At 42.1% G+C, this 16714-nt stretch overlaps 1 protein-coding gene across 2 annotated transcripts in view; it reads left to right on the forward strand.

The window, feature by feature from the left end:
• Positions 1-16714, forward strand: part of AGO2 (argonaute RISC catalytic component 2) — a 63237-nt gene that overhangs the window by 32871 nt on the left and 13652 nt on the right. For both annotated transcript variants that reach the window (XM_068155466.1, XM_068155467.1), the window contains exons 11-18: positions 267-400; positions 3027-3211; positions 9202-9361; positions 11489-11579; positions 12786-12980; positions 14075-14209; positions 15534-15635; positions 16358-16557. In XM_068155466.1, the coding sequence (XP_068011567.1) occupies positions 267-400; positions 3027-3211; positions 9202-9361; positions 11489-11579; positions 12786-12980; positions 14075-14209; positions 15534-15635; positions 16358-16557 (1202 nt within the window). The remainder of the gene's footprint in view (positions 1-266; positions 401-3026; positions 3212-9201; positions 9362-11488; positions 11580-12785; positions 12981-14074; positions 14210-15533; positions 15636-16357; positions 16558-16714) is intronic.

A 16714-nucleotide genomic window follows, 5' to 3' on the forward strand; every position in this document is an offset into this window, starting at 1 on the left:
AGCCATCAGCAATAAAGGAGGACAGTATGAGCTTTATTTTTATGGGCTTTCTTTTTCACCCAACAAGCAAGCTGTCTTGCTACAGTGATAAAATGGTCTTTGTAAGGTAGATGTTTGAACAGAAGAGAGAAAGAGTTGAGAATATAAATTGCTTGCCAGTTGGGAGTAGAAGCATAACGGATTTGTTTGTTTGTTTTCTTACCATGAATCAGGTGGGGTTTTTTGCATTAGTGTGTGGTTTTATATTTTTTTCTTTCCACTTTCAGAATAAAGCAATTGCTACACCAGTTCAAGGAGTCTGGGACATGAGGAATAAACAGTTTCACACTGGAATTGAAATAAAAGTTTGGGCAATTGCATGCTTTGCTCCCCAGCGCCAGTGCACTGAGGTTCATCTTAAGTAAGTGTGCTTGATAAGGTGGTGATTTTTGTTGTTTCTTATGTATGAAATTCAGGATATCTTGTTGAATTGTCTGCTGTATGGCGGTGTATCATTCACAGTGCTTTTGATGTTTTGTTTCTTTGTGTTTTGAATGATGCCAGTATGATTTCAATGCTAGCCTCATAAAATCCTTGAAACTAAAGCAATTTATACTACAAACCAGGTTTCTCACTGGTAAGGCTGTAGGACAGAGTTTAAGAGGACAGAAATGATCACTAAGTATTTGTCCAGAGTGAAAGCTAAGACGTATGTCATCTCTTTTTTTCCTGGTTGTAGGGAATAGCTTTATTCACACACGTACTTTAAAGGAACATTTTAAAAAGCATTCCAACTTCTGTCTAAAACTTTCTACCCTCGGAGTTACAGCAACTTGCACAGTGCGGTATATGTAGGATCAGTAGGACTAGTTGGTTTTGTTGACTTGCATTTGAATGAAACTTCCAGATTTGGTTTCTCTTACCTTTGCATGGGACATAATTGTTGAAAGACTGTTGTTAAAAGTGACGTGATTCTTAGATGAGCGAAAGTGTGCGTGCCTGTGTGGATGGCCTGTATAATTTCTTCTTTAGTATGCAGTTGCTTTTCCTTCATGCACAGGCAAGTGCAGCTCTTAGAGCTGCCCTAGCAAGTGACTCAGCTGCTCTTTAAAGTGAATGCAAGGCAGTGATTGTTCATAACAATGGTATTGCCGTAACAGCGTTCCTTTAGATGATTTGCCAAATAGCTTGCGAATTTTTCCCTAACAAGTAGTAAGCAAACAGTGGGAATCATACCCACAAGGCTTTGGATTTGTCCTCTCTGGGTGCGTGGTGGAAGCTGAGTTGCTGGAAAACTTTCCCTTTCACACTGTTCCTTCTAGTGGAAAAGCTGCACAGGAGAGGTTAGTCAGTTTTGAGAGATAAGCCCACAATCAAATTCTTTGATGACTTAAATAGAGATTGTCCTTACCATGAAAGGACATTTTCTTTCCTTCCTACCATGAATATGGCTGTCTCCAGTTGCCTCTTGTTGAACAAGTTGGAACTTGACTGGAGTAAATCTGTCAGAGTAAATGCTTACAAAATCCCTGAAAGTCTTCAAAATCATCCTGCTTTACTTCTTGGGAAGTGGGAAAGAACCTTTCCTGTAACATGCCATACATACAGATGGATTTCTAAAGGCTCAAAACCTGTGCAATTTTAGACTTGCATGTTCTGCCACTGATCTTTCTGCTTATAGCGGTGAATGCCTGTTTTGCCAGGGAAGATGCTTAATGCACCTGTTTTCTGCATGAAGCTGTAAGCTGTGAAGCCGAGGCTCAAAGGCCTTTTACAAGTTGTGAATGTTAGCAGTGGGTTTGGAAGAGCTAAGTCTTCACCCCATCTCAATGGGTGAGACTTACCTGGCACCCTTTGGTGAAGAAAAGCAATTCTGTAGACACCTATGGGGGCATCCACTCTCAATTAACAAAAGGGACTTTGTCAGCATTTGTTGGTTAAGCCCCTTGAGATCATGTTACTCTTCTGGTCATGTGTGCATGTTGGTCCCTCAATACCAAGTACTCTGCTCTACAGCTCTGCAATGTGACACTTCTTGCCTTTGGATTTTTTTTTGGATGGTACTTGGAGACTACTCGTGCACCATTGACTTGCAGGCCTTTAATCTGAGAAACCATGACTTTGAAGATGCTTTCATCCAGCCCTAGTCTCCTACAGATTCACAGACTGCACTGAGTTGGAAGGGACCCTCCTAAGTGAACTTATCCAATCCCTCTGCACTGAGCAGTGACACCCCCACCTAGATCAGGCTGTCTAGGGCCACATCAAGTCTGATCTTGAATGTCTGCAGGAACAAGGCCTCAACCACATTCCTAGGCAGCCTGTTGGAGTATTTTACCACTCTCGCTGTGAAAGAGAAGCACTGAAGTGCTTTTGGTGGTTTTGCTTATAACAGGCACAGTGTCTGCTTGGTCAGGAGGAGGAGGCAGGCTGCAAGGTGCAAACCCTGTTAGCAGGGAGCCTGAAGCAGTCCTTACTGCTAAAAGCCTCTGACAAAATTAAGTTTTCCCTGTTTCCAACCAATTCCATCAAAGGGTGACTTGGTGAAGGTTTGTCTTCACTTGCAGGATATTCCTTTTCTCTGATATCTAGAAAAGTTATTGTGTGTGTTAGTATTGATCATCAGATTGCTGAGACAGTTGCTGGTTATTTCTGTTGATTGTTTTCCTCACAGAAATAGAAGGAACTTCAGCCATTTCTGTAGTGTTAGTACCACATGTGTGGTAGAGCAGGCTGTCCAAAATACTGTTTCTGCAAAAAAGGAGCTTATGTCGTGTCTGACATAGGAGGATCAAATAGGGTGGAATTTGCTTTGGAAATGAAGTTTTATTTATGCAGTCTATTTCTTTTCCCTTGTCTTCACTTCAACTAACAGACACAGTCAATTAAAGAGGCAATTGGGGTAAATTCTCTGGGTTTTAAACTGTGCAAATCTGTGAGTTTATCAAGATTGTTCCATTAAAAGCAAGAATAAAATGAACATAGATTTTTCTACCTAAGAAGGTCATGTGTGTGGTTTGTTGTTTTTTTTTTTTTACATCCTTAAGGTCCTTTACAGAACAACTGAGGAAGATTTCCAGAGATGCAGGAATGCCGATCCAGGGGCAGCCATGCTTCTGTAAATACGCGCAGGGAGCGGATAGCGTTGAACCCATGTTCAGACACCTGAAGAACACTTACACTGGGCTGCAGCTCGTTGTAGTCATTTTACCAGGAAAAACACCAGTCTATGGTCAGTAAGTGCTAATTGTGAGCATTTGTTTTTCAGTCATAAGTTCATGCATTTTTTTTGTGAAGTATCTGAATGAAAGAAGCTTGAAAGAATTCTGGTTTTACTATATAAATTCCATTTAGGGAATGGGCTGTCAACTCATTCTATTCTTCTTGTGCTGCCTGAAAGTTTATATTAAGACCTTAATTCATTTAATTATTTTCATCAGTGCTTTTACTTTGCTTTTCCACATTCTTCCTGTTGGTTGCATTTGAGATGTGGTTAGAGTGAGAATTCTAAGCTGGGGCTTTTGTGAAACTGATTAAATTGATATGCAGGGAATTCAAATACATTGACTGTAATTCCTGTGCTAAAAATTCTGAGTGTGTGAGAGTAATGACCTCAAGAACTACATAGCTTTTAGATAAACCGAGCATTTTGGTTTAAATTAGGTCTTCTGTAGGCAAGACTGTTTGTTTCCCTCTCCTGCCTTCTTCCTTTTTCCCTGCTCACCTTGCTTACCGGTACCATCCACTGTTTTCTCCCGTGTCTTCAGGGAGTCTTCTCTAATGACTTGTATCTATCAAGCAGCTTCAAATTTGTTTTATCCTATCCTTCACCAATTTGACATAGCAGAAAATAAATTCCTAACTTTCTTTTGCCGAGATTTTCAGATATAAGGTAAAAAGAGAGATTAGAAAGGAACTGTAATGAAATAGTGCTTTCCCCCTCCACCCCTCGCCTCAAATTCAGCTTTGCGAGGGAAGTGGCTTGTCTCTAATTTGTTCAACAGCTATTCAGTATAAAACAGCATTTTCACTTTTATTGCTTGGCATTAAAAGGAGACTCTTTACCACTGAGACAATGTGGTACTGCTCTCATCTGCTTTCCTTGTCATTATCTTCAATTATAGCTCTTTCTACCACCTTTAATCATGTGTCTCTGTTTTCTCCCTGCTCTGTTCCATACTCTTGCACTTCTATAATCAGTCTTTTCTCCTCACTCTGCTCCTCAAAAAGCCTCTTTCCCTCTCCTCTTGCAAAAGAGGGGTGCTGTTGCTGTATAGGGATAGGGGTAGGGATAAGGTGACTATCTGTGTGACAAGAATCAAACACAAGCAGAGCATATAGAAGGCCAAAAGGCCTCGTTTATTCCACCATGCAACTCATATATTGTGTGTGTTGTTAGTGTGGCTGCCTGCAATTGGCTATCAAACTTGTCTAAAGATTCTTATGTGTTAGAGATAACATTGCTATAGTTACTTGTTAAGCTAGTCCAGGTGGCCTCCTATCTTATCTTGCGCTTTCTCATTCTCATTCAGTCCGTCCAGGGAGTTTCCAGATTCTCATGGGAGCACAGTGATGTTTTCTCACCAGAACTCTTCCAAGGGTTCACAGATACATCACAGTCCCCCACAGGCTGCTGCATCTTCTCTGAGACTGTGGAGGAGTTTAAATTCCTCCTTTTCCTGAGTGAAAGAATATAGCTCCCTTAAAACCTTTGAAGTCTCAGATTTGTTGTTAATGATAGGATTGTTTTTAGTCTTTTGAGAAGTACACTTCTTAGTTTCTTTTGGAATTTTGGCCACTTGTGTCGCAAGTGAAAAATTTGCAGTGATGAAATGCTGAACTTGTTGGCTGAATATTACTCAGCACGTGACAATTAAGTTTGTGTTACTAGTCCAGTGCTCAATAATGAGACAAGTGCTCATTATCCTAGTATTATTCACATTACCCACTTCATTAGCTGGGAAAATGTAATCCCAAAGGCAGTGAAGAGGACAGCAGTAACAGCAAAAACCAAGTTTTCCATACTGGTGATAGACCACTAAAACTCTAAAATTACAATTTATGGAATTAAAATAATTAAAATATGCCAGCAGTGCCTTTAGTTACATTTAGAACCCCGTTGTGGCGCTGTCAGAGCTGGAGCAGTACAGTATCACAGTATCACAGTATCACTTAGGTTGGAAAGGACCTCGAGGATCATCGAGTCCAACCTGACACCGCAGACCCCATGACTAGACCATGGCACCAAGTGCCACGTCCAATGTCCCCTTGAACGTCTCCAGGGTCGATGACTCAACCACCTCCCTGGGCAGCCCATTCCAATGCCGAATGACTCGCTCGGTGAAGAACTTCCTCCTCACCTCGAGTCTGAACCTCCCCTGGCGCAGCTTGAGACTGTGTCCCCTTGTTCTGGTGCTGGTTGCCTGGGAGAAGAGGCCAACTCCCTCCTGGCTACAACCACCCTTCAGGTAGTTGTAGAGGGCAATAAGGTCACCCCTGAGCCTCCTCTTCTCCAGGCTAAACAATCCCAGCTCCCTCAGCCTCTCCTCATAGGGCTTGTGTTCAAGGCCTCTCACCAGCCTTGTTGCCCTTCTCTGGACACGCTCAAGTGTCTCAATGTCCTTCTTAAACTGAGGAGCCCAGAACTGGACACAGTACTCAAGGTGCGGCCTAACCAGAGCAGAGTACAGGGGCACTATGACCTCCCTGCTCCTGCTGGCCACACTATTCCTAATGCAGGCCAGAATGCTATTGGCCCTCCTGGCCACCTGAGCACACTGCTGGCTCATATTCAGGTGGCTGTCGATCAGCACACCCAGGTCCCTCTCTGTCTGGGAGCTCTCCAGCCACTCCGACCCCAGCCTATACCTCTGCATGGGATTGCCATAGCCAAAGTGCAGCACTCGGCACTTGGACTTGTTGAAAGCCATCCCATTGGACTCTGCTCATCTTTCCAGTCGGTCGAGGTCCCTCTGCAGAGCCTTTCTACCCTCTAATTGACTAACATCTGCCCCTAACTTTGTGTCATCTGCAAACTTGCTGATGACTGACTCTACCCCTTCATCCAGATCATCAACGAATATGTTGAAGAGGACAGGGCCCAGCACTGATCCCTGGGGGACACCACTGGTGACTGGCCTCCAGCTGGATGCGGCACCGTTCACGACCACTCTCTGGGCCCGGCCCTCCAGCCAGTTCCTAACCCAGCACAGAGTGTAGTGGTCCAATCCACAGGCTGACAGCTTAGTCAGCAGTTTGCTGTGGGGGACGGTGTCAAAGGCCTTGCTGAAGTCTAGGTAGACCACATCCACAGGCCTCCCCACATCCACCAGGCGGGTCACCTGATCATAGAAAGAGATCAGGTTGGAGAGGCAGGATCTGCCCTTCCTGAATCCATGTTGGCTGGACCTGAGCCCTTGGCCATCCTTCAGGTGCGCAGTTATTGCTGCCAGGATAATCTGCTCCATCACTTTCCCTGGCACTGAGGTCAGGCTGACTGGCCTGTAGTTTTCAGGTTCCTCCATCCGACCCTTCTTGTGGATGGGGACCACGTTGGCCAGTTTCCAGTCATCTGGGACCTCACCAGTGAGCCAGGACTGGAGGAAAATGATGGAGAGTGGCCTAGCTAGCACATCTGCCAGCTCTCTCAGCACCCTAGGATGGATCCCATCTGGTCCCATGGACTTGTGGATATCCAAGTGGCTCAGCAGGTCCCGAACTAACTCCTCATGGATTTCCAGGGTATTACTCTGCTCCCCGACCCCAACGCCCAGCTCTGGAGACCACTCGTCCTGAACTCCTGCCTTGCTGTTAAACATTGAGGTAAAGAAGGTGTTCAGGACCTCAGCTTTATCCTCATCCTCAGTAACTGTGTTCCCCTCCAGGTCCACTAGGGAGTTCAGGTTCTTCCTGCCCTTCTTCTTATTGTTAATATATTTATAAAAATGCTTTTTATTATCTTTGACTGAGGTGGCCAGCTTCAGTTCCAGCTGGGCCTTAGCCTCCCTAATTTTATTCCTACATAATCTAACAGCTTCCTTGAACATACCTCGAGAAGCCTTCCCCTCCTTCCAAAGGTGATACAGCCTCCTCTTCCCCCTTAAATCCTCCAGGAGCTGCTTGCTCATCCAGGCTGGTCGCCTTCCCCGCCGGCTTGCCTTCCGGCACATGGGAACCGCCAATTCCTGTGCCTTCAAGAGCTCCTGTTTGAAGTAGGTCCAACCCTCCTGAACCCCTTGGTTCATGAGGGCTGGTACCCAGGGGACTTTGCAGACAAGTTTTTTAAATAGGCTGAAGTTCGCCCTTCGGAAGTCCAAGGTGGAGGTTCTGTTGGTGCTCCTCCCAATCTCCCTGCATATTGAAAACTTCACTATCTCGTGGTCACTGCACCCTAGGCAGCCTCCCACGATCACATCTCCCACCAGCCCTTCCCTATTGCAGAACAGCAGGTCAAGCAGAGCCTGTCCCCTGGTAGGCTCGCTTAACAGCTGTGTCAGGAAGCAGTCCTCCATTCGCTCCAGGAATCTTCTGGACTGCCTCCTCCCTGCTGAATTAAGTTCCCAGCAGATATCTGGGAGGTTGAAGTCACCAACAAGGACAAGATCAGATGATCTTGAGACAGCCTCCAGTTGCTTGTAGAACAACTCATCAGCCGCCTCATCCTGGTTGGGTGGTCTGTAACAGATTCCAATCAGGATGTCAGACTTGTTAGGTTGTTCTCTGATTTTGACCCACAGGCTCTCAACTACCTCATCTTCCACCACAAGTTGTGTGGCAGAGATTGACTCTCTAATATACAGAGCCACCCCTCCTCCTCTTCTCCCTCGCCTGTCCCTCCTAAAGAGCCTGTAACCCCCCATTGTAGCACTCCAATCGTGGGTGCTGTCCCACCAAGTTTCTGAGATGGCGACTACATCATAGTCGCCCTGATGGATTAGGACCTCCAACTCCTCTTGCTTGTTGCCCAGGCTGCGTGCATTGGTGTACATGCATCGCAGCTGGGTTCCTGACTTCTCAACTGACCCTACCTTGCGCCCTACTCTTACCTCTGCAGAGGGACTGATTGCCTCACCCACCCCCTTCAGACCTAGTTTAAAGCCCTCCTAATGAGCCCTGCCAACTCCAGTGCCAGGACTCTTTTACCCCTTCTAGATAGATGCACCCCATCAGGACCCAGCAGGTCAGGTGCAGTGAAAGTTGCCCCGTGGTCATAGAACCCAAAGTTCTGCCGCTGGCACCATCCCCTGAGCCAATTGTTGATGGTGTGGGTTCTCCCATTCCTCTCAGTGTACACCCCTGACACTGAAGGAATTGAGCAGAACACCACTTGAGCTCCTGCCCCATCAATCAATTGTCCAAGGGCCCTGAATTCCTTCTTAATTGTCCTAGTGCCCTTCCTGTCAATCTCATCACTCCCAGCCTGTATTACCATCAGAGGGTAATAGTCAGTGGGCTGGATTAATTCAGGGAATCTCTTCGCAATGTCCCTAACCCCTGCCCCTGGTAGGGAGCAGACCTCCCTGTGGGATGGGTCGGGACGACATATGGGTCCCTCAGTACCCCCCAGGAGAGAGTCCCCAACAACTATAACCCTTCTCCCTTTCTTTGTGGAGCTAGTCGTTATAGCCGGTGGGGACCGCTTGGGCTTAGGCTTCCCCCCAGAGCCGGCCGTTACAGCTGGTGGGGTCCGCTTGGCCTTAGGCTCCCCTCTGGATGGCTGCTCTTCAGCCTCAGCCCTCTCATCCTTACTGCCCTCAGCCTGCAGGGCCTCATACTTATTATGCAAGGGCAGAGGAGGAGGAGGAGAGGGTCGGGGTGGATTTCTCTTGCCACCCCTGGCAGGGACCCGTATCCATCCCTCTCTGCCTCCAGAAACCCTTCCCTCAGCAGGGGAGATCTGCAGAGCCTTCTCCTGCAAGTCTAACTCCCTTTCACTTTCCCTTATGGTCCTTAGCCTAGCTACCTCCTCCTTCAGCTCGGCCACTTCATCCTTCAGCTCTGCCACCATGCTGAGGAGAAAATTCACCTGCTCACACCGGACACAGGTGTCCTCTCCCTCCCCCTCTATTCCAAGTACAGGACGGAGGCTGGTGTTGGGTTTGGGGGTTTCTTTAAGCTTATTGTCCAGTTTGCTAAAAATCTAGGTATAGTTACTTGTCATGAAATGAAAATCTCCTTGTTTGAGTTAGAGTGTGCAAATGTTTTCTGTTGTTTGTTTTGCAGCGGAGGTGAAGCGCGTTGGAGACACCGTGCTGGGAATGGCTACACAATGTGTTCAGATGAAAAATGTGCAAAGAACAACACCCCAAACTCTGTCTAACCTTTGCTTAAAAATAAATGTCAAGTTAGGAGGCGTAAATAATATTTTGCTGCCGCAGGGAAGGTAAGCCGTGTTTCCAAGAGGAAGAGAGCATTGTATTGGAAAGAATGTGCATCACATTAAGATAACTGGGTGCTTTTATCTGTAGCCATAGTAGTGTCGTTTCAGAGACTCTTCAGATGAATTATTTTGGCTTAAAGATAACTTTAATTTGAACAAGAAAATTTGGGTTTTTTATGTGCCTTAAGTTTTCAGAAACAATTGGAGACCATCTTGAATAGTAGCGTCTTTTCCTGCATAATTTAATAGTGGCCAAGGTTCTTCATTTTGATATATGTCTTAACTTAAGTAGACATTCATAAAACAACAGTAGGGAGCAGAAAACTCATCTTTGGTTTCCAGGTCTGATTTATTTTGTAGTTTCTTGGTAGTATTACATTGATGTGCTTCACTTACATTTCAACTGTATTTTGTGAAGTTGCTTTGATATTGTTGATTTCTCTATCTGATGTAATTTCTGTGTTTGTAGTTAATGGGGAGTTAAAGTTTCTTCTTATTTGTAAATAAGGAGTGACTCTGCTGTCAAAGACTAAATTTGGTTTGTGTATCATCTTAAAGCCGATGTTTCTAAATTGAAACTTCTTACCAGTGTTGATGAAAAGTCACTGATAAGATAATCTAATGGAAGAATGAACAAAATGCAGCTTGTACTGTCTTACCTGTGCAGGATAGAGAAGGCTAGCATAAAGGTACATAAAGTCACTTTGATCAAAATTAGCATCTGGGCTTCTACATCAGTAAAATGATGGCATTTTTACAACCATTGCATTTTGAGTTGTGGAAGGAGCTTAGGGAGTTACCTGCTGCATCGTTCTTGGGAGCCTGTTTCAAAGAAGTCAATGTTCTGTTTTGCACAGATAAGCAAATTTTCACTTTGTCCTATTTAGTCAGAGGGCAGCTGCTGAAAGTCCCACAAAAAAGTACTTAGGGAAAAAAGGAACATGTTATCAGAAGTTTGTGTATCTTGTTAAATTCTGTTTATTAATATATTCAGCCTGTTTAATGTGCTTATTGGAGACACCTATTAAAGCACCTAAAATCGTATTGCAGAGCATGCATTTCGAAAAGGCACTGGGGTTTTTTGTTGTATTTATTTTGGTTTTCAAAAGGAGTTAAAGATACTGCTGAGGAAACAAAATAGAAACACACACCATATAAGTGGTTTTATGCTGGTTTCATAAACTTAAGGTCTCTGTTGTGGTGTGTGTTGACAACATAGTCTGAAAGTGAATTTTTGCTCATTACACCAACAAATTATGCATTCATGAAAATGGAACTGAGCAAAGGGAAAAAGAAAATGGAACAACTACACACAACACCTAGGCATTATGGAGAAGTGCAGGGTTTAGGTATTTAAAACAGAACCCTTTAATTATTATTTTCTCTTGGTTGAGAGGATGGAAGTAGAATAGCTTTTTATTTGTGTAATTGCATTGTAAGTAACATTGCTGCAATTACCTTCAAATCCTTTATAGATGAGGCCTGAAAACTGCCGAGTATATCGACATAACCATTCCCACACACCCCCATGTGAAAAAATCCTTGTGGCCTCAGATTTCCTGTTTAAAATTATTTCATTGAAACTGCCCATGTAGTGCTTTGGTGTTCTAGTCTTAATGCAGTGGATTAGTATCTTAGCATACAGGTTTGAAGATTTCAAAGCACAGTTTAAAAAAACCAAAATCTACTTTTAAAAGTAATACCTGTGGTAGCTGCAGTTTTGGTACTTCCTTAACAGTGCTGTGTTTTTTTGTTCAGAAGCAAAATCAACATCTGGGTATATGCACAGTCCTTTAACTTGCTCAGATGCTATTTCATGCTGAGGAATCAACTTTCACGCTCTCTATGGTCATCTAAGGGCTACTTTAATCCAAGTTTAAAAAAAAAAACCAACAAACTCTTCTTTGGTAATTCGTTTTTAATGAAAAGTAACAACAAGCTCTGCTTCACAAATATGCCAAAGTTTTTTACTATGAGAATCCTAATCAGGACTTCTCATTACTGTCACAGTATAAATAGCCAACCGATCAAGTTCATGTTGTTGACAAATTCATTGTAAGAGTATAAAGTGCTATTTGCTTGACTTAAAATGCATTTTGTTAAGCATAAGCCTTGTTTTCTCTTTATCAGACCGCCAGTATTTCAACAGCCTGTCATATTCCTTGGAGCAGATGTAACTCATCCACCAGCTGGAGATGGAAAAAAGCCTTCCATTGCTGCAGTGAGTAAATTGTGTAACGATCTTTAGCCCCTGCTCTCTGCTGCTGCTCAGCTCTAATGCGTTTTATTACTTTCAGTTCTTTTGTGGTCCATTTCTTCTGATTGCCTAATGATAGTATTAAAATGTGGGTTTTTCTGCAGGAATCTAATGAAATTTTGGATAACTTGCTCTGATACTAATTACTTAAATGTGTTATTAGCTTGTAAAATGCCTGAGCTGCTAATGCACAGAGGAGCTTTTCTGTTAGCTGATGTTTATCTACAACCTGTAATAAGCTGATGCATGTTCAAATCTGTCTTTTCAGCAATTAAAATTTATAAGAGTTTATCCATTGCTGGTAGGAAACTAGGCTGGCTATGTCATGATCTTTTTTTGGAGATTCAAGCTTGCTGACAACACCAAATGTACAATAATCTCCTGGATATGTACCCCTTAAATATGGGCAATGATCTTTGATTTGCATTATGTCAAACACCTGTAATGGTTGCTGTGGCTTATTTAATAATGGAGATCTTCAGTGACAGTATGTGCAGTATCTTAGCTTGTGGTGATAAATAAACACCTGGGTTAGAAAATTGCACATGTGTGTCCAGGGAAAATTGGGTGGGAGATGTGTATGGTTGTGATTTTTTTTTTTTTGAAACACGAAATTTGAATTTTTTGTTTGCTTGTTTATTTTTAGGTCCCACACCACCACTTCTTCACTTTCTTCCTGTTTTGTAAATAGAAATATCCCTTCCCTTGACAGCAAGTGACGTCTGGTGTGGATATTTCTGTGACCTCCCACTGCTTCAGTTTTTTTAATTCATCCACAATGTCCCAGAAGGGGACTAAGTCTACAGGAGTTCTGATTCCTATGCTCTGGCCCTAAATAAATCAATGGCTTCAGTGCTCCAAATTATTTTTTGTTTGGTTTTTTTTTTGCTTGTTTTGTTTTGGTTGGTTGAAGTGTATGTAGGTGCAAATAGGAAATTAGTCTTTTTAGATTCAAATTTCCAGCTGCAGCAGAGGTGTGTTACCATAGGTAGGCTAAACTCAAAGCTCTGTCCAAGCACATGGTGACTTTATTTATTTTATTTTTTAAATACATCTTTGCTAGGTCAACCCTTTAGGTTACAAAATACTGTTGTAGTGTAGTTATCTTTGTGAAATACCATTATTAAAGTGCTTCTAAGTTTGGTTGGATACTAAGCATTTTTTCAATAGGTTGTAGGAAGCATGGATGCCCATCCTAATCGTTACTGTGCCACTGTTCGGGTCCAGCAGCACCGCCAAGAAATCATCCAAGATTTAGCTGCCATGGTGAGGGAGTTGCTTATCCAGTTCTACAAATCAACAAGATTTAAGCCAACTCGTATAATCTTCTACAGAGATGGTGTTTCTGAGGGGCAGTTTCAACAGGTACAATTTTTGAGATTTTGATTGTTTAGTTTTCTGGTAGTAATGTAGGTTTTGTGTGGTTGGAGTGATGGAGTTACGAGAAGAAGTATATCCTCAGCAAATAGTCCCTCAACAAATCTGTTGGGCTCTTACTAGGCAGAACGTGGAAAGTGTTTCCATAGTTTTCAGTAACTTTTCTTTAATACTTTCTCTTTAAAATACTTCCAAAATGAGTTTTAGCACTCAAGTTATGTTCAACATCTGCAGCGTACTCAAGAAATAATAGACAAGTTGTATCCCCTAAAACTTGGACACTAAAGAAAAGCAAGCTAATTTTCCAGCCTTTTCTCTACCCAGAATTAGTAGATGCTGTATTTTCACACTATCACTTCTAATTAACTTCCAGTAAAATTCCACAGGTACTTTCTTGTGTTATTTTGTTTGCTTACAAGTACCATATTTTATGAAGTATTTTCCCATGTATTTTAAGTATATTTACACACTCTTCTGATATTTTTATATGTGAATTAGAAGATACAGAATTTAGTCAGCTTCTCAAAATCCAAGGGGAAGGGAGTGAAGGTCACTTAGTACACTTAAACTAATAAAATAATCTTTGCATGAAATTTTGGTTTTTTTCCCCCCCTATTATGTCACTGTTTTTCTGAATTTTTAGTTTATAGTTAACCTAAATCCAAATTCATTGCTTTTAATTTTATTGCATTTCTCTCTTTTGTTGATGCCTGTAGTCCTGCATGAGACTCAGCAAAGCTGGTTGAGCAATTCCGGGGTTTATCCCTTGTATTAGTCTGAAATATAATTAGGCTGTTCTATATTCAACAACCTAATTAAATGTTCATTTGTATTTGGCAATTAAAAAGATTTTGACACAGAGTTTATTAATCCAAGCCTCATGCTTGGAGATGAAAATACAGAACTAGCTCTCACCTGGCTCGGGAAAGTGGTGATCTAATTTCTTCTCATTAAGTGATGAAATAAAGGTTTGATACTGCATGCTTTGACATCTCATTAGTGTGAGTGACAGTGATAAATTTAAGAGCAATCTGCAAGATAGTTATCTTTTGTATTTCTCATGGGGTTTTTTTATGATTCAGGTTCTTCATCATGAACTGCTGGCTATCAGAGAAGCATGCATTAAACTGGAGAAGGATTACCAGCCTGGAATCACATTTATAGTTGTGCAGAAAAGGCACCACACCCGACTCTTCTGTACAGATAAAAATGAACGGGTATGTTCTAATTGTGACTGGCAAGTATCCAGCAGGCAGCCAAGTTACCCATTATTTACTGCTCATTTAGGTTAGGCAGTGAAAGATTTGTTTGGAGAACTACTTAACAACGAGTGAGACCTTTCTGCCTGGAAAGGAAGACTTTCCTTTTCAGTCCCATGTAATAAACTGGCAAGAAACTTTTATGAAGCATCAACAGGATGTGCCTTTCAACAAAATTTCAGGTTTCTTTTCAGGTTTTTTACTGTCTTAAGGTTCTCAAGGGTTGAGATTGGTTGGAGTAGCGTAGTGTTTGTAATGTAGATGCTAGCATCTGAACAATTGTCTCAGGCACTCTTTGTTGTAAATGCAGATCTGCTATGTATTTCCAACATTTTTTAAGGTACATTGAAGCGAATTCTAGCATGAGTAAGTTCGTTGGTTTGGTTGCCATTGGTTTGACTCTCGGGTTACCAGCAGAAACTTAGACACCTACACAGTAGACACTAAAGTTGTTAGAGGTGAGCCCTACACTTTGAGAATACTTTCTTTTCCATTATCACTACCTTTAAGGTGTCTTAGATGTCTAATGTCTTAGCCATGTGGAATTTAGTCTGGGCATATCAAGTGTCATAAGATGTTATTTGTAGTAGTGAACAACTCACATTGTTTTGTGAGTGTTTCATAGTTGTTACTGTATCTTTGTGAACTATTTGGTTCCACTTCACTGGGTGGAGAGGAGACTCCCTGAGTCTAGGATGGAGTCATTACTGTAAATGAAGAATTCCTAATGGCAAACCTCTGTTCCCAGATAAAGTTTTCCGTGCGGACATGAAGGTGGATTTTATATTGATAACTTGCTATGATTACAGTTATTAAATTGTTTTTAAGGGAAAGAGTATTTTTAACTTCAGCTTTGAAGTGAAGCAATCTTGAGGGAAGAGGCCTGTCTTAGAACTACAGATTCTTGTCTTTCAGGTGTAAACAAGAAAAGTTAGAGGAGTAACCAGTCACAAATGGGAAGGGGAAAAGAATTTGACAGTTGCAGGAAATTCTTTTTACATTAATCAGAAAAGCTAATCTTTGTAGGTCACTTCAAAGAAGATTTTGCAGTCTGGGGTTGGAGGGGTGTGTTGGTGATGGTGGGTTTTTCCCCCTTTGCCTTTGTAGTAGAGACAGACCAGATTTTCTGTTGAATAGAATTCAAGTTTTGTTAATTCTTGATGTTTTGCTTTTTAAAGAGGTTTTTTTTTTTTTCTCTTGTGCTGCTTTTTTCCTTAGCCATACTGGTGAAAAGAAAATAACGTTGTGTGCCTTACTGTATTTGTATTTTCTGTTCACACAGGTTGGAAAAAGTGGTAACATTCCAGCTGGTACCACAGTGGACACAAAAATCACCCATCCATCAGAGTTTGACTTTTACCTGTGTAGTCATGCTGGTATTCAGGTACAGCACTTTGTGTGGGATGGTGCCATTCACAAATAACACCGGCTGTGGGGTTTTCCCTTTTTCTTTGTGCTGGAGACAAACTATATCATTCATCTGTACATTGCAGCTTTTCACCTGTGCCATCCAGGTGTCATTCTTCTGTCATTCTTAAAATCTAAAAGAAATAATGAAACTAAACAGTTAGGAAGCACACTCTGAACAATGCCTCTTTCTGTTTCTACAAAACAACTAATACATTTAGGTGGCACATTGTAGCTTCATATTTTCTTGTGATTCCTTCTGTCAGAAACAGAAGCTATTAAACAACAGCAGTACTGAAAATGAAAATTTCAGTACTCCCAAAAAAAAGCATGTTCAACCAGGGCACAAGTTAGGCTGCTGTGAAGTATTAATGTTTTGCCTAAAGCTACGCTATACAATGGCTTTTTGTCAGATCTAAGTTTCAGAGCAGGAAAGTGCTTTTCAATAAGACTATTTAATTTCAGAGGAATTGAAGTCTAGAAAATGCAATCCTATCTAAAATGCAAAGGCATTAGTTATATGGGGGGCAAGGAGGGAGGCTGTTTGCATTTTTTAAAGGAAACATTTGCTGAAGTACACAGAACAGCTCACTGGTGGGTTTCAATGTAGGGGTCTGTTTATACTGCAGCTCAGCTTCAAAGGTGGAAATTTAAAGAGATCATTTTGAAATGTTGACGTCCTATGTGATCTGCCTTCAGGGAACAAGCAGACCTTCTCATTACCATGTCCTCTGGGATGACAATCGTTTCTCTTCAGATGAGCTGCAGATTCTTACCTACCAGCTGTGTCACACGTATGTACGCTGTACACGTTCCGTTTCCATCCCCGCACCAGCATATTACGCACACCTGGTTGCCTTCAGAGCCAGGTATCATCTGGTGGATAAAGAACACGATAGGTGAGTGGCATAATTTTGAATTATTACAGAATTGAAAGGAAGCAGAAAGGAAGTGGGTCTGTTTATTCTGGGGTTATTATATCCTCAGGTAGCAGTTTGAGGGTAAATTTGAGCATACCACTGAATTGCATCATGGAAAAAAGTAGATGTGCTTGTA

Source organism: Melanerpes formicivorus, unplaced genomic scaffold (assembly GCF_026170545.1).
Source record: "Melanerpes formicivorus ecotype bairdi unplaced genomic scaffold, bMelFor1.0.p_v2 SCAF_32, whole genome shotgun sequence".
NCBI lineage: Eukaryota > Metazoa > Chordata > Aves > Piciformes > Picidae > Melanerpes > Melanerpes formicivorus.